Here is a 21,926-nt window from a genome sequence, read left to right as displayed (position 1 = left end):
ATATCAGAGCATATTGTACTGGAGTGCCATTTTACACATAAGATATGTTAATAGGGAGCTCTTGAGATCGGTCTGTTTTCGTGATAACATAGCAAACTGGTCGTTCAGTCTACACTGTTGAATAATAAGCAGTTGTAGTAAAAAGGTATACATTGTATCTAGATTATGTCAAGTGTGCAGTTACACCACTCGACGATGAAGTGTGATGTCCATGATACATGTTGTAATGTAACACAGTTACCTAATGTTTTCGAGATTCGTGATGTAAATGAGTTCAAATGTTACGTTTTAGCAAAGTTACAGTGTATCGAATATTTGTGACAGAAAAGAGTCATAACGTGATGTTTTCGCACACTTATATAACGTATCGAATATTTGTGATGTAAATGGGTTAAACTGTGATGTTCTAACAGCGTTTATTACCAAATGTATGGAATATTTCAAACACAATTACACACTGTATCATGTGTGTTTAGTAAACTTGTAAAAACGCGCCCTATTACTCAGTACTGAAGCACTAGGACACAGTTTCCTATGCTATACTTATCTATAGGTTAAAACATGTATGCACTTAAAATATTCTGCTGACGACCTTGTGTGAAGTACCCGGATATCAACGGTAGTATTAAGTTTAAGGAAATAATATCACACAAAACTGTATGTTCAAGGAAGTGTTTTGAATTGTTTCCTTATAACAGTATTGCAAATAATAGCGTCGCCTTTTTTCTGAACAAATGAACCACATCAGAAGTGATCAAGAGCAACGCTAGAGATATCGCTGAACCATGATAGTATCGATCTCTGGAAAGACTTTATTATCAGCTGGTTCACATACAACTACATCATGTCTTACTCATCACACTGAATCAACAATGATCTATTTATAGAATAAAAATGACCAACTGTTTTGGTGTTTGTTGTGGTCAGCATATGGATTTTTTTTTAAATCTATAGTAGTGCATGTACAGGCATCATTAACAAGGATAAGAGTGTATACATAAGTCCGTGTAGGATTACCGTATAACAGATAGGTAAAGAGTGTGGACTAAATGTACGTTGTAAGTATCACCAACATATAATATATAAATCCGTATCTCAGTGCATTATCTGACAGTAATGTTCTTGAAAGCGTTTTAATAAAATATATAATTTTGTTTCATAACTTTATTCATTTTTTAAAAGCATGCGTGACATATTTACTGGAATTACAGTGATTAGTAACAGGTCTATCATGTACTTGGATGGTTATTTTAAAATAGTCTGCCAAAAATTACGACGCTTTAAAAACATTGTATATATTGTATGGTAGTTTACAGAAACCATGCTAATGATTCATAATATAATATATTATTAGCAGAATTATTTATAATGTTATGTTAACACTTGATAGTATAATACAGACACATACATACTTGTAATGTACAAATATTACATACTAATAATCAATTATTGTAACAACATTCTCACGCTTGATTCACCTTCGAAATCTGAACATATCTTTAAATGAACATGTTATTTTACACATATATGAACGTGTGTTTATTACACTCTCCATTTACTTAAGTTTACACAAAACATACGTGTACATGAACGTGTGTTTACTCAAAACATATGTGTATATATTTTGTACGTGTGTAAACACAAAAGACACTTGTACATGTACGTGTGTTTACACAAAGCATACTTGTACATGTACGTGTGTTTACTCAAAACATATGTGTATATATTTTGTACGTGTGTAAACACAAAAGACACTTGTACATGTACGTGTGTAAACACAAAAGACACTTGTACATGTACGTGTGTTTACACAAAGCATACTTGTACATGTACGTGTATTTACACAAAACATACTTGTATATGTATAATTATACATTTTTTGCATACGTGACGTCTTAGAAACGTAGAAATAGGATAGTATACACTCTGCTGGCAAAGACACTTTGGTTATTACAATATATGTATATTTTAACTTTTACATAATTTAAAAACGTGATATATCGTAACAGAACACAACTTCTCAAAAATGTTGAATCGATCAATATAGTGACTGCTATTGAGTCAACCTGTCATAGTGTCATTAACCCTTTCACCACTGTATACCATAATGGACTAACCCATATCAATGCATGGTAGAGTCTACTTAAGTTACATGGGGATGAAAGGGTTAAAACACTTCAAACTAGATTGTTTTAAATTGATAACGGGCAATGGATGTTAAAACTGTTACACATTACTGTATGAATTAGATACGTGCTGTTTTCATCATCTAACCATATCTACATAACGATTCAAACGGGCACATATCTACCGAGCAATCAATTAATATCTACCACCTAGCAAATGAAACTTGATGATGACAGATCGGTGGATAGAAATGATAACTGAGGAGGTTTAGTCTGGCGTATTGTTACCATGGTAATTGTACTCAAGATTACACATGTAACATACGTTTACCAAACAATATTCATTTACCCTTTTCATTCTTTTCGCCTGTATCAGTGTGACTTTTCCAAGCGATATGCAGATATAATTAATATAACTAAACTTATAGATGGCTACTTTAATTAGTTGTGCTGTATACAACAGACGTTTTATTTACCATAGTTACAGTTGCAATGTACGTGCAAGTTTGTATAAGTTGCAGTGTATTTTAAACAGTTAACTAGTTTATGAATGCAAATAGAACATAATGCTATTGATGTCAAAGTGTAAAACTTAGTTAACCAGATGATCAACAGAGATGAAAACTATCTTCTCTGATAGCACCGACCACCGATCGACTATCCAGTCAGCTACTATCCAGCAACTACTAATCATGTCACTAGACATTAATCCTGTTGTCACACTGTCGAGCCAACACTTATCCGATTACCCCACTTTCAAACTTCTACTAATCCTATTGTTTCGAGCCACCAGTAATCTTGTTGTGCCATTATCAAACTATCACTTATTCTGTCGTTTCAGTTTCGAGCCACCACTTATCGTGTTGTCCTACTATCAAATCACCACGTCTGAACCATCACTAATCCAGTTGTCCACTATCAAACTACCTCTTATCCTGTGTCCCACATTCGAGCCAACACTTACGTGAGTCCGCTTGTCCCACTATCAAACGACCACTTATCCGGTTGTCTCACTATCGAACAATTACTAATCCTGATGCCCCATTATCAAACTACCACTAATCCTGTTGTCCGACCCAAACTACCTCGTATACCGTTTCCTACTTTCGAGCCACCAATTATCCGGTTGTCACACTATCGAACTACCACTTATACTGTTGTTCCACTTTCCAGCTACATCTTATCCGGTTGTAACACTATTCAGCCTCCACTGATCCGATATCGTACTTGCCAGTCAGTATTTTGGGGATACTTTTCTGATGTTTAAGCAAAATTGGCACAGTATAACAGCCGTTTCAGTATCAAGCCTTATCTTTGGGAACGTGAGATACCAGCCTAACGATCCATGACGGCAAAAGGAAACGTCCTTTAAACCATTATTAATTACAAGTGCGAAAATCATTTCATAGGTAAACACAGTAACCATTTCACATAGCAAGTGCAGATATCCTTGTATAGGTAAATACACATTTGTATTGACAACACAGGTAAGATACAGCGGTTTGAATATTATAAAGCATGTATTTATAATGACACATACACAACGATATTACAGACATCAAACGGGAAGGAAATGATACACATGTACCACATAAAAAGCATTTCTTATCATTAATATATTAAACCTGAATTTGACAAAATACCAAATCTCATTGTCATTGATTACATAAAAACATGTTTATCTATACAGCAGACAATTAGGGTCCAATGTACAATTGGAAGACCCTTTTCATTTTTATTTCTTTTTCGCCGCTTCCAAAAACCTTTTAGGAATGACACATGACGTCCCAACGCATTGAAGGCATCCTTGATCAAATGATGGCTTCGACATTATCCCATTAGATATGCGTGTTTTCCATTTTTTTCTTAAATGGAAGTGGTCCTACATAAATGCACGTGTACAACAATTGTCCTGGTCTATCAAATCGGATCCTGGACTCCTTTAGTATGTTTAAGCATATTTTTCTATCTTCTATTAATTCTTTCAAAATGTAACCAATTAAGTGCTGAGTTATGTCTCCGACATCATCGATCAGAATCTACCGTCATAGATCTAATTTTAAATTTCATGCAGATTAAATATTCAGTTAACATGTTTTATAACCGTAGTGCTTTATGAATTCCGAAAGCGGATAGACAATATATCTACGTAAGCTCTACACAGGTTTGTTATATATGTTTTGAAGGGTTGTGTGTCAGAAATTTTGTGGTCCTCGTGATCAAGTTAGAAACTAGAAATAATATAAACATAGATATTATCATCCTCTTAATTGAAAAAGCACATGGAATTAATTTGTATTAGTCGTTGTTGGCGATTTCCCTAAATCATTATTGTTCTGGAAAATACATACATGTATCTAACTTACTTCTTCCACCACGTATAATGTACAGTAGTTGGTGTGATGGCGACAATATCATTTTGACTTTCTCGCAGACTTAAAGCTGAAATAAAAGAATGTTGATGATCCGAGTATTGTATGTGATCTCTTTGCTGTTGTGTCTTACTGTCCGTCGTACAGCACATGCGCATGTGCATCATGGTTCCGCCGCTGCTATCGGTGCCTTGTCGCTTTCGTCATTTACGTCCGTCTCCGATTGTCCACGTCCGTTGGCAGCTGTCATGCGCACGGGCTCCATGTTTCTGCTTCCCTTCTACAATGAATAGATCAACAAATATATATCGACTGTTAGACAGAATTGCTTGTACTTCATAGCACCATGGTTTACTGACAAGGGCATGGGTCAACATGCATGGCTTATGTTAACCCTCCCTATACAAAGTATACACAGTTGGTAGCATATTACATACAAATATATTGTAACATTAGTATGAATTAAAGTGACTAGTACGTTTATTAAAGTTTAATATGAATTCAAATGATATTTTGAAATGAAAATTGCAATAACATCTACAGTATATGTAGATAACAGTTTTCAAATGACAGATATAATAAGCAGTGATGAAATACATACAGTACAGAATCACACAAATAAATTTTGTTTCAGGAATGAATTCCTATTACATCGTATCTAGAAACAGTATTGACACTATAAAATAGGCTATATATCCATACATTGTATTGATCGAACGTGTATGTGCGGTTCACTAGGCGTTTTCTTGTTAGCAATAATTCATATTAGACACGCATCTTTTTTTATTCAAACGAGATAATTCTGATGATACACGAGGGAGTAACTTATACCACTGACCTTTTTCTTGTACCTGTGAACAAGAATTTCCACCACTAGGAGAATCGCCCCAACTATGAGCCCAAACAGGAGGACTATAAAGGCAAGTGATAGGTCGGCGAGCGAGAGTGGTCGGGCTGTGATCTTGGCGGTCTCCTCTCTGCTCACATAGTCGTCCAAGTCGGTTTCCGTACACTGTCCTTTCTTGAACCATTTTTTGTACAGTAGGTACATGTCCCCAGCCTCTCGTATTTCCCTGATAGCCTCAGAGAGTTCGTTACACAGTCCCGTGGTGGCCTTGCTGCATGCAAATCCAATCTGGCTAATGGCTATCGTTTCTCCCACCACCATCAGGTCACAGTTTTTAGAAGCAATGTAGTCGGCTTCCGTACTCTCCACTATGGCGGCGTATCCTTTAGGAGAATCTCTTATTTTTTTCATAGCACCCCCAATATCTTGGAAATTGTTGTCGATGAGGTTCATATAAGCCAGTATCTTTCGGTATACTGGGTCATTTGAAACACTCAGCTTGTTAATCAGATGTACATTTTGCCTGGTTCCATAAGGGGTGAGAGTTTGTGCCGCCATCTCGTGGAATGTCTTGAAAGGAACGAGGGGTTGATTTGGGCCCCTTGCAAGCAGCAGGGCCGCGAGGTTAGCGGTATAGGCGATGATCATGAAGAAGATGAAGCTGAACCACATACAGACAACAATCCTCCCGGCCGGTGACTTCGGAACCTCTTTGTAACCTAGAACATACAGAAAGTTTAACAGTGACTAATGCAGCTTTCTCTACACAGTACCATAGACAAGAAGCACATATAGTGATATTAGCGTTATATTGTATCCTAACAAATAAATTCTTGCATTTTCTTTTACTATTTAAAATACGACCATATATGCTGACAGTAACTTTGGCATGTCTTCCTGTCCTCGAACTGTTGATTTGCCATATGCTGTTTTGTCAGTGCGTTACCAATCCCCTATACAATACAATATGCTAGTGGCGAATGGTATTGTCATGATCACTTGACTTTCTATTTGTGGGTCGAATTTCGTCTTTGTCTGTTTCACGAGTTGGTAAAATTAGTTGGTCTTCAAACAAATTATTGAGCTGCAAAGCGGTTCATTTTGAATCTGTTCATGGCTATGCTATCGATGTATATGAATAACTTTTAGTGAAGAACAAGTCAATGAGTTTATATGGAATAATAGACTGCCCATGACGGAAATTGGATAATTGCTTCATGTCAGTTCATATTGATGATGATCATTGGTACAGTTTGTACATGCATTATTAGCGATGAATTACCCTGTGTCACATGGGTTTATACTATGGATGAATAACTGTCCGGGCGTATCTCTGAATGAATAGCTGTCTATGAGTAGTTATGGATGAAGTATTGTCCAAAGATATACTAGACGATGGCAATGACTATTTACGTAAATTATTGAATTAATGACGTACAGTGTGGATGAGTTTACTTTTGCTGTCTTACTGTCCATATACTATTATTGAATAACGGAGTGACGTTAGTATACTATACATGAATTATTGTGTCACATGGGTATATTATTTGTGCAGTTTAAGTACCACGTGAGAATAATTCGGATGACTTACCTTGCCATGTCAGCGTACTATGAACGAAAAAGAAGGCGTTATTGGCAGTGAAGCTGTTTCTGGAGTGCGTTGGGTCCTCATCTTCGGGTAACTGACCCCACTCGGATGGACTGAATTTGTTGATGACAATAAGTACGGCACCCATTATCCAAGAGATGACCATCACCAGTATCCACACTGGGAGAGAGTAGGGCTCGAACAACACCTGTAAAATAGAAACCATTAACAGCCCGGCAATTCTGAATAAATTGATGACACAAAAGTAAGACAATTTTGCATTGATATGTGCTAAATAATACTTCTTTCAATAATTCATGAGGAATTTTAAGATGGGATATAGGTTCTGTCAAAAGCAATAATCCAGGAAGTTCGCTCTTTAAAAATAGATTGCGGGAATATAAACGTTAATATATATGCAAACATTATTTTTTTATATTAACTTTTCCCCATCTATAATAAAAGATCCAATACCTTGAGTGGATCGTTTTGGGTGGAAGACATTTTCATATGTTCCTGTGACCTTACTTGAGCAGATTGTCGTGTATGGCCGAATGTTTGTGTTCTCGTGAGCTACCTTGAACAGATTGTCGTGTATGGCCAAATGTTTGTGTTCTCGTGAGCTACCTTAAGCGGATCATTGTGTGTGACATTCATTTTCATTTGTTCGTCTGACTTACCTTGTTATCATTTGTTCGTCTGACTTACCTTGTAATCATTTGTTCGTCTGACTTACCTTGTTATCATCTGTTCGTCTGACTTACCTTGTTATCATTTGCTCGTCTGACTTACCTTGTTATCATTTGTTCGTCTGACCTAAATTGTTATCATTTGTTCGTCTGACTTACCTTGAGCGGATCATTATGTGTGACTGGCTTTTTGATGAGTATCCGGTGGCCACTGTTAATGATAGGACTTGAGAAGTCCACCACTGTCTGTCGCTTCTCTGTCGTTATCATTGGTAGTGCAGCAATTTGTGCGTCCTAGACATGAAAGAGACTCGAATTATAATAAATGAACGTTATTTACTTGCCAAAATTATATGCAGCACTCTATTTTACACATATATTGCCAATAATATCAAAGTTTTACTTTATACACAAACAATGTACATATTAACGTGTTGCAACGTTTCATGATCGACTGGTCCGTTTTTCGTAGCTCGGACCAGTCGGTCTTGAAACATTGAGAAACGTTTACTCGTTCCCTGTGTCATATAGCTTGACAAAGGAGCCAGTTTGTCTTGTACCGTTGCGACACGTTTAACACGTACATTGTGTTCAAAGTAAAACGTTGATATTACATATTTCCAAGCTGATGGATCTTCTTCCTACTGCTAGTGCAATAAATTGTTGTTATACTGAAAATAAGAAAACTTCTTTTATGTTTTGACAATAAAATAGCGCGTTCCAATTTCCATTCCAATTTACACAAGAGACAAACACCAAAACCAGTACGATTTTACGTTATTTAGGAGCATTTTGAGGCATCCTGGTCACTCTGCAGTAGACGAGTGACGTCAATAGCTGTTCAAGTGCAGCGGAAACATAGAGGCCTTTCGATGTCGGGCTATTGTTCATTTCGTCAACAATAATCAGTTTCATGATGTTTCGGGATCCGTTGGGATCATTGACGTCGTTAACCAACGCGAACGGTTACTTTATTAAAAATAAGAACAGTTACGGACGTTATGTCACAGTTATAACATTGCACACCGCTTGAAGTCATGTCACATTAAACAATAAATAGAAAAATGTATATGTTATTGATTGCAGTTCCAGAAAAATAGGAATGAGTATTTACAACGAAGAATTACTCATCAAAGTACAGTGTGGTGCGACGGTGTTCTGTAAAAATCAAGTTATCTTCTTCATCAAAATAATAAATAATGCGTCGTTGCTAGCACAAACTTACCCCAGCGATGAGTTCGCCAATAGCTCCGTTCCAGTTACCGCCCACCTCGCTGCCGTAATTGCCGTCCTTGACGTAGGCGAGAGTATAGTTGAAGTCTGAGATCCTCGACACTCTCTTGAGCAGATCAATCATAAAACCCTCTGTGCTTCGCCCATCACGCTCCATAACCCATGGTGGGGACTTCAATTGAAAAATGTGTTTCGTTTCTAATTTAAACGTTGAATTTACAACCTTGTTGATGCACCACAATTTTCAGTTAACATATTTCAGAAAAATTATTAAATAAATAAAAAATACGGATGCTTAGACTAAAACAGTTTTTTTACCAAGAGAATGACACAATTTCATTGGAGTATAAGGGAGTGAACTGGACGTTATCATTAGATAAATTGATATTGAATCGGAACTTTGTCAACATGTTTGTAGACAAAATGGTACGACATTGTTCATTGTTATAAAGTGTTTTCCTAAGAGACTGTGGCATCAAACATAATAAGTGGGGGAATCGAATGCATAACGTTTCATATTTTGATTAAGATAAAATAATACTGAAATTTAAATTCTTAATTTTAAAATAACTTACCAGTAATGTTATAACTTTGTAGGTTGCACCCTGGGCCTGTAAACAAATAAAATACCAACAATTAAAGGTGTATTGCCTGACTGTATCAGCTACAGGAGTAATGTTCAATGTAACCACTTTGTAGGTTACACCCTGGGAATGTAAACACATACAATGACTGTATTAGCTACAGGAGTAATGTTCAATGTAACCACTTTGTAGGTTACACCCTGGGAATGTAAACAAATACAATGACTGTATTAGCTACAGGAGTAATGTCCAATGTAACCACTGTGTAGGTTACACCCTGGGAATGTAAACACATACAATGACTGTATTAGCTACAGGAGTAATGTTCAATGTAACCACTGTGTAGGTTACACCCTGGTACTGTAAACAAATACAATTACTGTATCAGCTACAGGAGTAATGTCCAATGTTACCACTTTGTGGGTTACACCCTGGGACTGTAAACAAATACAATGACTGTATCAGCTACAGGAGTAATGTTCAATGTAACCACTTTGTAGGTTACACCCTGGGACCGTAAACAAATACAATGACTGTATCAGCTACAGGAGTAATGTTCAATGTAACCACTTTGTAGGTTACACCCTGGGACTGTAAACAAATACAATGACTGTATCAGCTACAGGAGTAATGTTCAATGTAACCACTTTGTAGGTTACACCCTGGGACTGTAAACAAATACAATGACTGTATCAGCTACAGGAGTAATGTTCAATGTAACCACTTTGTAGGTTACACCCTGGGACTGTAAACAAATACAATGACTGTATCAGCTACAGGAGTAATGTTCAATGTAACCACTTTGTAGGTTACACCCTGGGACTGTAAACAAATACAATGACTGTATCAGCTACAGGAGTAATGTTCAATGTAACCACTTTGTAGGTTACACCCTGGGACTGTAAACAAATACAATGACTGTATCAGCTACAGGAGTAATGTTCAATGTAACCACTTTGTAGGTTACACCCTGGGACTGTAAACAAATACAATGACTGTATCAGCTACAGGAGTAATGTTCAATGTAACCACTTTGTAGGTTACACCCTGGGACTGTAAACAAATACAATGACTGTATCAGCTACAGGAGTAATGTTCAATGTAACCACTTTGTAGGTTACACCCTGGGACTGTAAACAAATACAATGACTGTATCAGCTACAGGAGTAATGTTCAATGTAACCACTTTGTAGGTTACACCCTGGGACTGTAAACAAATACAATGACTGTATCAGCTACAGGAGTAATGTTCAATGTAACCACTTTGTAGGTTACACCCTGGGACTGTAAACAAATACAATGACTGTATCAGCTACAGGAGTAATGTTCAATGTAACCACTTTGTAGGTTACACCCTGGGACTGTAAACAAATACAATGACTGTATCAGCTACAGGAGTAATGTTCAATGTAACCACTTTGTAGGTTACACCCTGGGACTGTAAACAAATACAATGACTGTATCAGCTACAGGAGTAATGTTCAATGTAACCACTTTGTAGGTTACACCCTGGGACTGTAAACAAATACAATGACTGTATCAGCTACAGGAGTAATGTTCAATGTAACCACTTTGTAGGTTACACCCTGGGACTGTAAACAAATACAATGACTGTATCAGCTACAGGAGTAATGTTCAATGTAACCACTTTGTAGGTTACACCCTGGGACTGTAAACAAATACAATGACTGTATCAGCTACAGGAGTAATGTTCAATGTAACCACTTTGTAGGTTACACCCTGGGACTGTAAACAAATACAATGACTGTATCAGCTACAGGAGTAATGTTCAATGTAACCACTTTGTAGGTTACACCCTGGGACTGTAAACAAATACAATGACTGTATCAGCTACAGGAGTAATGTTCAATGTAACCACTTTGTAGGTTACACCCTGGGACTGTAAACAAATACAATGACTGTATCAGCTACAGGAGTAATGTTCAATGTAACCACTTTGTAGGTTACACCCTGGGACTGTAAACAAATACAATGACTGTATCAGCTACAGGAGTAATGTTCAATGTAACCACTTTGTAGGTTACACCCTGGGACTGTAAACAAATACAATGACTGTATCAGCTACAGGAGTAATGTTCAATGTAACCACTTTGTAGGTTACACCCTGGGACTGTAAACAAATACAATGACTGTATCAGCTACAGGAGTAATGTTCAATGTAACCACTTTGTAGGTTACACCCTGGGACTGTAAACAAATACAATGACTGTATCAGCTACAGGAGTAATGTTCAATGTAACCACTTTGTAGGTTACACCCTGGGACTGTAAACAAATACAATGACTGTATCAGCTACAGGAGTAATGTTCAATGTAACCACTTTGTAGGTTACACCCTGGGACTGTAAACAAATACAATGACTGTATCAGCTACAGGAGTAATGTTCAATGTAACCACTTTGTAGGTTACACCCTGGGACTGTAAACAAATACAATGACTGTATCAGCTACAGGAGTAATGTTCAATGTAACCACTTTGTAGGTTACACCCTGGGACTGTAAACAAATACAATGACTGTATCAGCTACAGGAGTAATGTTCAATGTAACCACTTTGTAGGTTACACCCTGGGACTGTAAACAAATACAATGACTGTATCAGCTACAGGAGTAATGTTCAATGTAACCACTTTGTAGGTTACACCCTGGGACTGTAAACAAATACAATGACTGTATCAGCTACAGGAGTAATGTTCAATGTAACCACTTTGTAGGTTACACCCTGGGACTGTAAACAAATACAATGACTGTATCAGCTACAGGAGTAATGTTCAATGTAACCACTTTGTAGGTTACACCCTGGGACTGTAAACAAATACAATGACTGTATCAGCTACAGGAGTAATGTTCAATGTAACCACTTTGTAGGTTACACCCTGGGACCGTAAACAAATACAATGACTGTATCAGCTACAGGAGTAATGTTCAATGTAACCCCTTTGTAGGTTACACCCTTGGACCGTAAACAAAAACAATGACTGTATCAGCTACAGGAGTAATGTCTAATGTAACCACTTTGTAGGTTACACTCTGGGACCGTAAACAAATACAATTACTGTATCAGCTACAGGAGTATTGTTCAATGTTACCACTTTGTATGTTACACCCTGGGACTGTAAACAAATTCAATGACTGTATCAGCTACAGGAATAATGTTCAATGTAACCACTTTGGGGGTTACACCCTGGGACTGTAACCAAATACAATGACTGTATCAGCTAAAGGAGTAATATTCAATGTTACCACCTTGTAGGTTATACCCTGGGACCGTTAACAAATACAATGACTTTATCAGCTACGGGAGTAATGTTCAATGTAACCACTGTGTAGGTTACTCCCTGTGATTGTATACAAATACAATGACTGTATCAGCTACGGGAGTAATGTTCAATGTAACCACTGTGTAGGTTACACACTGGGACCGTAAACAAATACAATGATTGTATCAGCTACAGGAGTAATGTCTAATGTAACCCCTTTGTAGGTTACACCCTTGGACCGTAAACAAACACAATGACTGTATCAGCTACAGGTGTAATGTCTAATGTAACCACTTTGTAGGTTACACTCTGGGACCGTAAACAAATACAATGATTGTATCAGCTACAGGAGTAATATTCAATGTTACTCCTGTAGCTGATACAGCCATTGCATTTGTTTACAGTCCCAGGGTGTAACGTACAAAGTGGTAACATTGGACATTACTCATGTAGCTGATACAGTCATTGTTTCAATAGAGTGCAGTGCAATTCACTTTTGGAAAACTGTTATAACATCGTATTGGTGCAATCCCATACGTTCATCACTTAACATTGTTGTATTAGACATTACTCCTGATACAGTCATTGTATTTGTAGTCATTGTTTTTGTTTACGGTCCAAGGGTGTCACCTACAATGGGGTTACATTGAACATTACTCCCGTAGCTGATACAGTCATTGTATTTGTAGTCATTGTTTTTGTTTACGGTCCAAGGGTGTGACCTACAAAGGGGTTACATTGAACATTACTCCCGTAGCTGATACAGTCATTGTATTTGTTTCCGGTCCCAGGGTGTAACCTACAAAGGGGTTACATTAGACATTACTCCTGTAGCTGATACAGGAGTAATGTTCAATGTAACCCCATTGTAGGTGACACCCTTGGACCGTAAACAAAAACAATGACAGTATCAGCTACAGGAGTAATGTTGAATGTTACCACTTTGTAGGTTACACTCTGGGACTGTAAACAAATACAATGAATGTATCAGCTACAGGAGTAATGTTGAATGTTACCACTTTGTAGGTTATACCCTGGGACCGTTAACAAATACAATGACTTTATCAGCTACGGGAGTAATGTTCAATGTAACCACTGTGTAGGTCACACCCTGGGACCGTAAACAAATACAATTACTGTATCAGCTACAGGAGTAATGTTGAATGTTACCACTTTGTAGGTTACTCCCTGGGACTGTAAACAAATAGAATGACTGTATCAGCTACAGGAATAATGTTCAATGTAACCACTTTGTGGGTTACACCCTGGGACTGTAAACAAATGCAATGACTGTATCAGCTACAGGAGTAATATTCAATGTTACCACTTTGTAGGTTACACCCTGGGACTGTAAACAAATACAATGACTGTATCAGCTACAGGAGTAATGTTCAATGTAACCACTTTGTGGGTTACACCCTGGGACTGTAAACAAATACAATGACTGTATCAGGAGTAATGTCTAATACAACAATGTTAAGTGATGAACGTATGGGATTGCACCAATACGATGTTATAACAGTTTTCCAAAAGTGAATTGCACTGCACTCTATTGCTATGTCGTCCATCATCAGTGATGGCATTGGCCAAAACACACCACTGAAACAGACGGACGGGCATGGAACCCTTTAAATATATGAAATTTCAAACATAAGAGGAGCACTGGCTTATCAACACCTTGGACCTGTAAATAACAGCAATTAAAGGAGACTTGCCTGACTGTATAATCTACGCCATAAAGTCTTCTAATTGAAACCGCTAGCTGCTGCTGGTTAATTACAATTACAAGTATTCTCACTTGTGTGTTATACCATCTGATAGTTCGCTCGTTAGGGCGGGGGATGCATTTATTTACGTTTACGAACTGTAACACCAAATTACCTAAGAATGATGTTCAATATCAAGATTTGAAATGTCAACATGTACGGTATGGTATGTTGGCGGGTGTCTGATATATTTACCGACATACAGAACTAAACATCTTTAGAAAGTAATGGTAAAACCACTCGTACCCTTAAAGTACGTACAACTTTTATTCTCTGGTCTGCGTTCAAATTTATATAAGCAAACAATTAATATGTATCAAAGATCCGTATGATTAATGTGCTCGCCTTCGCACGAAGACAGGCGGGGTTCTGTACTAGATAGACAGATAGACCGACTGCGGAAAACTTACTCACGAGAAGCTGACTTATCTTTGATTCAATCTCTACGTAACATTATAATGTTAACAGTCTGCGATAAATTAACAGACTACACACTGTTTAGCGAGCAGCTTCTATTCCGAGTCTGTTACATATCCCATGAGTGACACTGTCGTAAACTTTCCGCTATTAAATTGAATCGATTAAGTGTAGATATTTAATACAAGGTTTTATTAATTCATGTCGAGCTGAAAAATACAATAATAAAGGATTGGCAATATATAGGAATTATTTTTTTCGAAAACGACGTAAGAAAGATTCCATTGGTCCGGAAATATTTCATCCTGGGTCATACGGTAAGCATGACCCCGAGATTGTACGTGACAGAGAGTGACGTCGACATCCGGTTCGGGTATATTTTTTATCCTTATCCTTATTACAACTAGTAGCAAACTTAAATCGGTCCGGGTGACGATTGGATAGAGGTGTGGAGGAGCAGGAAAGAAATCTAAGCATGATCTTTACTTTTATTTATAGCATTTAATACCTCCTCAGGCATAGTCTTTTAAATAGTTTGAAAGAGCTGAACACATATGGTCTGTATAACATGAGTTTTCACGGGGCTATTATTTATTGCTAGATTCTGTATCACTCTCAGCACCGCAGGGTATGCATATGCACGTATATCAAATTATTCTCAATTGATAACATTTCGATGAAACAGAGACAGTTGTGAATTTGCAGACATTCGACCTTTCCAACCCTAGTTCGCAACGATATAGCGGCGTACACTGTACACATCACACACAGCGCTAAAATTGGTGGGAATATTTGCAGGCCGGCCAAGTCGTTAGTGTATACCATACCTTCCTATCTCTCGAGTGGCCGAACGATGACCATACACTACATGTTTACAGCTTGCAGACGACCATCATGCGTTCGAGCCAACAGAAAAAAACACAAGTTACAGCTTATAACTGTGAGAAGTCGAACTGCGAGATTTCCTCTGACAAGTGAACTGACCAGGATGCGTTCGTGATTTGTCGTAGTCATAGGGAATATATCTTAAAAGCAGAAAAAAGTAGTTCACCGCGGCAGGTGTCTGTTTCGTTTGTTATTCCACCAGCAGCCGCGGAGATACAGATCACTTTCCTGAGCGCGCATCCTTCCATCTGGGGATTAGAATACCGCCATGTTGGAGCAAGTCTGTGAAATGAAGGTTTTTGTGAGAAGCTCTTGCTGTGAGCGATAAACAAGGATGAAGGACTTTGGTACTGGACGGGAGTCCTTGGCACTATAAACAGTATCTATCATGCTAAAGACATTATTTGCCATTTTATAGATAAGCGCTCGTATGATTTCAAAGTATTTTTGGGACATTGCCAGAAATGTTTAACGTTTCGTGGTGTTATCAGCGTAATGTTAGTTCTACTTTTCACTACCTAACATTACCGTGCTGGATATAGGAGGTCTGACACAGAAGTACCTGGCCTGTGTCTTCTCTCAAAACGAACACAGAAGAACCCAAACAATTATCATAAGGGTGTTACCTAGGTCTCTCGTACATATTTATGTACGTGTACTATTCGCACAACGCAGTATGTTTTTGTCGTACAATGCACATGACTTCCTACCATGTTTTGCTAAATTAATTCTAAAAAAGCGAATAATTACACCGGAACGCGAACGCAGTTAACAAAGGGAAAACATGCAAAACTGTAAACAAAACGTATGATTTATGTATACAGAGCCCAAGTCTTAACCCAACTATCCATTTCAACTTCCGTTTATTACTGATTATCTTGGGATATAAATTATTATATATAGATACATGTATAACGGGTTCTTAAGAAAGGGGCCAAATAATACATAGTTTAGGATGGTCGGGTGGGGCCTATCACCAAGATGACCGGGGTTCGATTCCCCTATCCGACGTAAAAAAGGCATTGGGTCACCTGTCCGACCACTTAGATTTTCTCCGGATAATCCGGGTTTCCTCCCACATTAAGACCTACGTGCGCTTACATCCTGGCCAACAAGAGTGATTTATCTAGTTGAATTTTTTTTTTGTAGAATAGATAAGTTTCTATTTAATGAGTACAAAGGTTAAACAGTGAAAGTGTCTCCCTTTGTACACCTCTACAATGTTGGTTGAATTTGCATACCGTATCGATATTACCAATACCACTATGTGGTATTTGGAGGTAGCCTTATGCTTGTGAAATAGTGTTTGATTCGGTTGGTTTGTATTTTACGTCCTAAAACCCTATGGTCATATATGAAGGTGGTGGAGGAAAAACCCAAATTGATATTGTTCATGATATACCAAGGCGATTGCATACATGTAATTTGGTATTCAGAGATGTTTCAAATTTTCGTCAAGTATACTTGTTCTTGACTACGATGTTCTTTTCCTTGAACGCTTGAGGTACATGTAGTATAGAGGTCACCATTGTCAGGTGACCCCTGGACAAGACGTTGCCATCTTTGATCATTTTAACAGTATATCTTCCTTTAAAAATGACAGTGATGACAGCTTTTGTCAGCTTTTACTACCAGGCTTACACGAGTATCCGGAATGTATCCTATACCAAACCTACACACACAAAAACATCATCAAAGCGTCCAACCAAACCACAAACTTAGTTATGAAATTAAACCTACGATCTGGAAACCAAGCTCACGATACATAATGTACACGCACAAATCAGGTCACGGAATTTCTAGACAGAGACGTTTAGAATTGTAAAAATGTATCAATATCAACTGAACATTTGAATGTTGGTACAAGTACCTTTAACATACGAGTGCATATCATGCGAATGAGCAAGAAAATGCTCTGACAAAAAAGTGATCTTATTACTAAATCCAGTTCTTCCCAATAGAGCCACGCGTGGTGTCATGGTGTAAAGACTTAAAACATATCCTTGAATACATATCTAAATAAGTAATAGGAATTGTTCACGTGAACAGCAACACGTGATTGTTACGCGGGTTGGTTAACGTCGCAGAGGAGAGTGTAAATGTGAGTTGAGGACAAATAATAGTGAGAGAGAAAATGGGTAAATGTAGGTGGTAGGAGTAAATGTAGGCGGAAGGAGTAAATGTAGGCGGCAGGAGTAAATGTAAGCGGAAGAAATAAATGTAAGCGGAAGTGATAGCTATTGGCGGAAGTGGCTAGTGTGCCTGGGAAAAGTTAGGTCCTATTAACAGCTAAGGTTATTTAAGGAAGTTCCTCAACGTGTGTAGTGTATGCGTGCTTGCGTGTGTGTATGTAGGAGACAGGGTATGTTGGTGTGCTTGCCTCCTTGTGATAGCGCGGATCTGATGCCGACTTTATAGTGATATCTCACTGAAATGCCATGCCGAAGTCACCAAGCACAGAATTCCGTCCGGTCACATTATACTGACAACGGGTGAACCAGTTGTCGCCGTTCCTCTTAATGTAGACAGAAATGGCTAATGTAGGCGGAAGGGTTATGTTTAGGATTGAGGAGAAAATAAAAGGCGGACGGGTTCTAGAAGAAGCCTGTTAAGACACCGGTCGTCCAATCAAAGACGAACATTTTATCAGCATCAAGACAGGCGTTAACAAACTGACGCGGCTGCCACTAGCACGGTGAACTCTGTTGAAAGGTCAATGTGTTCTGTAAAACTACAATGGAATAGAAACATTTTGACCACGGCTAGTTCTCCATTGACTGAACTATGTTGGGGGGCCTCACTTAGGGTTCCAACTAATCACATCCATTACCCACTGCATGCCCAAGGCCGATCAGCGAGGTAAAATGAAATTGGCACCAGCAAAGGCACACCCAATTCAAAGAACGCGTACAAATTAAAATGATTTACATGAACATTTTAGCTTTTACAATCAAATTAACAGAGCCATGCAAGTAGAGATACCAATCGTACATGTATATAACGAAACAAAAAATATTGTCTGTTTACTTGGACGCAACATAACTTTATAACTGGCAACGTAATACAAACAGCTCACATTTCGGGGTGATTTTTGCTTTTGATACGGGAGAGGAGAAATATTTACGATGAACCGAACTTTGTAAGTTTATTGTTTTGTTTGAAGTAATGTGTTGTATTCTAATCATTAAAACGTGCCTCTATAAACCTTATATATATATATGAATTAACCAAGTTTTGCTGCTGCGCTAGGCGATTAATGTCGGTCTGGTTAATTGTACGGAGAGTGACCTGCAGACAGATGATACGTCGTTATCAGACCTGAGGATGGTGCGGGGGACATGGTATGCTAGGAGGGCTTGGTAGCACTGATAACGGGGAGTCGTCTGGTACGGGATGACCCCTCCCCAATACAGCGTGACTCTCAAGTACAGCATATACAGAGGGGCGTCGTCTAGTATAAGTACTTAGTACTCCTTTGTGTTTCTACGTCTATGTAGGAAGTTTATAGAAAGCGTTTTAATGTCAACCACGGTTGCTGCAACATTAAATCTGAATGACTGTTTCAGTAAAATATAACACTTTCCAGCGAAGAGGATTCTTAGAATGGAACCTGTGCTGGAAAACATCATTAAGTAACAATAAACATACATGTACATAATGACAGTACAGCTAAATATGTGTAAATACGTACACTTACCAAATAGGTGTGTATAAACACCAAATAAAAACTTTTCCATATGCACAACTAAGCGCATGCACATAATATATCACAGACAAACACACATTTGTTATTACAAAATACAAATAAATGTACGTTAATATACACACTAGCTGAACATGCATGCACTAACACTTAACACTTGTGTGCATATTCACAAATGAGTGCGTGCACATAACTAAAATTTAACACATGTGCATACACCTATTATCACTAGCAAAACACGTATACATCACTTATCAAGCGTGACGTCATTAGAATCTGACGTCAAAAGTTACGCTATTAATTCCCACACAGGTCTTTCGTCGTTTTACTTTTCATAAAAAAAAACAATAGTTTTACCGTTAGATTCACGAGTATGACACTCGTGGAAACAATGGGTATTATGTTAAATATGTCTCCACTTAAAACCATGAAATATGGCCTATATACATAACCTGAATCTGCCCACATAAACACTTACTAAACACTCGAATGTATATACATATAAACGCTAATTAAACTCATATACACTAATAAATATGAATATACACGTGTTCTTAAGCATTAAAAAAACGTGCATATATCATTCTAAACACGTACATAAACACAGACTAAACACCGCACATATACACTTACTAAACACGTACATATACACTTACTTAACACGTGTATATACACTTACTAAACACGTACATATACACTTACTTAACACGTGCATATACACTTACTTAACACGTGTATATACACTTACTTAACACGTGCATATACACTTATTAAACACGTACATATACATTAACTAAACACCGCAAATATACACTTACTAAACATACATTAACACAAACTAAACACAGCACATATACACTTACTAAACACAGCACATATACACTTACTAAACTCGAACATATACATGTATATACACTAACTTAACACGAACATATATACACTAATTTAACACGAACATATACACTAACTTAACACGAACATATACACTAACTTAACACGAACATATATACACTAATTTAACACGAACATATACACTAACTTAACACGAACATATACACTAACTTAACACGAACATATATACACTAATTTAACACGAACATATACACTAACTTAACACGAACATATACACTAACTTAACACGAACATATATACACTAATTTAACACGAACATATACACTAACTTAACACGAACATATACACTAACTTAACACGAACATATATACACTAATTTAACACGAACATATACACTAACTTAACACGAACATATACACTAACTTAACACGAACATATATACACTAATTTAACACGAACATATATATTAACTAAACATGTTCATGTATACACCAAGATACCCTAACAAAATATTTATAAATAAACAATTATACGGACTATTTTTACATCGCGGTAACTAAACACATGTACACATACAAAATCAATTATTTTGCGCCAATGAAAAAAAAAGAGGAGTAAACAAAACTGAGCAGCTCCATGGCTGTATCATTATTAAAATAAATATACAAACCTTTGCCGAAACAAAACTTCCAATCACACATATCACACACAACAGCACCAACAATTTCATTTTTAGCCGTGGCGAATTCACTCCAAAATAAACTCCGTCTGAGGAGATACCCAATGTGTAAGAGAAGTGGAATGCGCTGGACGGTGGCAGTAGGAACGGGATTTCCCGAGATGTAACCTGACACCGCGTCGTTATCTGCACGCGCGCGTTAAAACCGGCAAACCAATATAGTTCTTAAACTGTTTTCTCTCCTCTTAGATTTAACTCTCACGTGAGAGATTTTAAAAATCCGAAATCAGGCCAACAGAAAATCGCATGTAACCTGTTAGTATGAAGATGATGCGATTTAATATTGTACCGCAGCTGTGTCCTGTGAGCAGGGCAGGTGGAGCAGTCCCGCTGGTACAGACACAAGCCGTATCTTCATCCTCTGTAAATTACTGCTGCAGCACTATCATTTATCACCTACATGTAGTTCACGACAGACTTAACACTGACTGGTACATGGTTCTAAACATGTTCAAATATCAAAAGGTCCCCAATATATTGTATTTTCCGTACATATATAAATATATATGCCCCCTCCCCTCTAACACTCCATCTCGCTCTTATCCCTTTCACCACCCCTCCCTCCACTCCTCTCCCTCGCTCTCATCCATTCACCACCACCACCCACCCACCCCACTACCCTACAAATGTATCTCATAATTGGGCTTCATTAGCTAGTCTACCGTGGATAGATCGTAAACTAATGTGGAATATATAAAATAGGTATATCTCCATCGACATTCATATGTACCAATTTATATTCTGGTTCAAACCTTAATAATTTAATTTCAGTCCGCTAAAACGGGAAAATTACTTCTGTGGCAACCACAAGAGTAATATTTATCCATGGAAAATGCTTTTGAGTTT

General features: G+C 37.6%; 1 protein-coding gene across 1 annotated transcript; it reads right to left on the bottom strand.

Moving 5' to 3' along the window:
• Positions 1 to 1,146: 1,146 nt before the first annotated feature.
• On the bottom strand, positions 1,147 to 21,416 carry LOC110449884 (glutamate receptor-like). Its single transcript, XM_021497032.1, has 7 exons — positions 21,012 to 21,416; positions 9,431 to 9,466; positions 8,848 to 9,027; positions 7,782 to 7,916; positions 6,937 to 7,141; positions 5,337 to 6,064; positions 1,147 to 4,778 (listed from the first exon to the last, which is right to left on the bottom strand). The coding sequence occupies exons 1-7, from the start codon at positions 21,069 to 21,071 to the stop codon at positions 4,662 to 4,664; spliced, it is 1,461 nt and encodes a 486-aa protein (XP_021352707.1). The 5' UTR covers positions 21,072 to 21,416; the 3' UTR covers positions 1,147 to 4,661.
• Between the last annotated feature and the right edge of the window lie 510 nt (positions 21,417 to 21,926).

The sequence above is a fragment of the Mizuhopecten yessoensis genome, unplaced genomic scaffold (genome assembly GCF_002113885.1).
Source record: "Mizuhopecten yessoensis strain PY_sf001 unplaced genomic scaffold, ASM211388v2 scaffold481, whole genome shotgun sequence".
Classification (NCBI taxonomy): Eukaryota; Metazoa; Mollusca; class Bivalvia; order Pectinida; family Pectinidae; genus Mizuhopecten; species Mizuhopecten yessoensis.
Note: the sequence above shows the minus strand (reverse complement) of the source record. Positions and strands in the feature narration are given on the sequence as shown.

What these genes read in the sequence shown, in the direction of transcription:
- LOC110449884 (XM_021497032.1), bottom strand. Translation starts at nt 21,071, where the DNA reads ATGAAATTGTTGGTGCTGTTGTGTGTGATATGTGTGATTGGAAGTTTT. An exon ending in GAAGTTTTGTTTCGGCAAAG is followed by an intron (nt 9,467 to 21,011) that starts GTTTGTATATTT and finishes ATTTGTTTACAG; the next exon opens with GCCCAGGGTGCAACCTACAA. An exon ending in CACATAATGATCCGCTCAAG is followed by an intron (nt 7,142 to 7,781) that starts GTAAGTCAGACG and finishes TCTATTTTACAG; the next exon opens with GTGTTGTTCGAGCCCTACTC.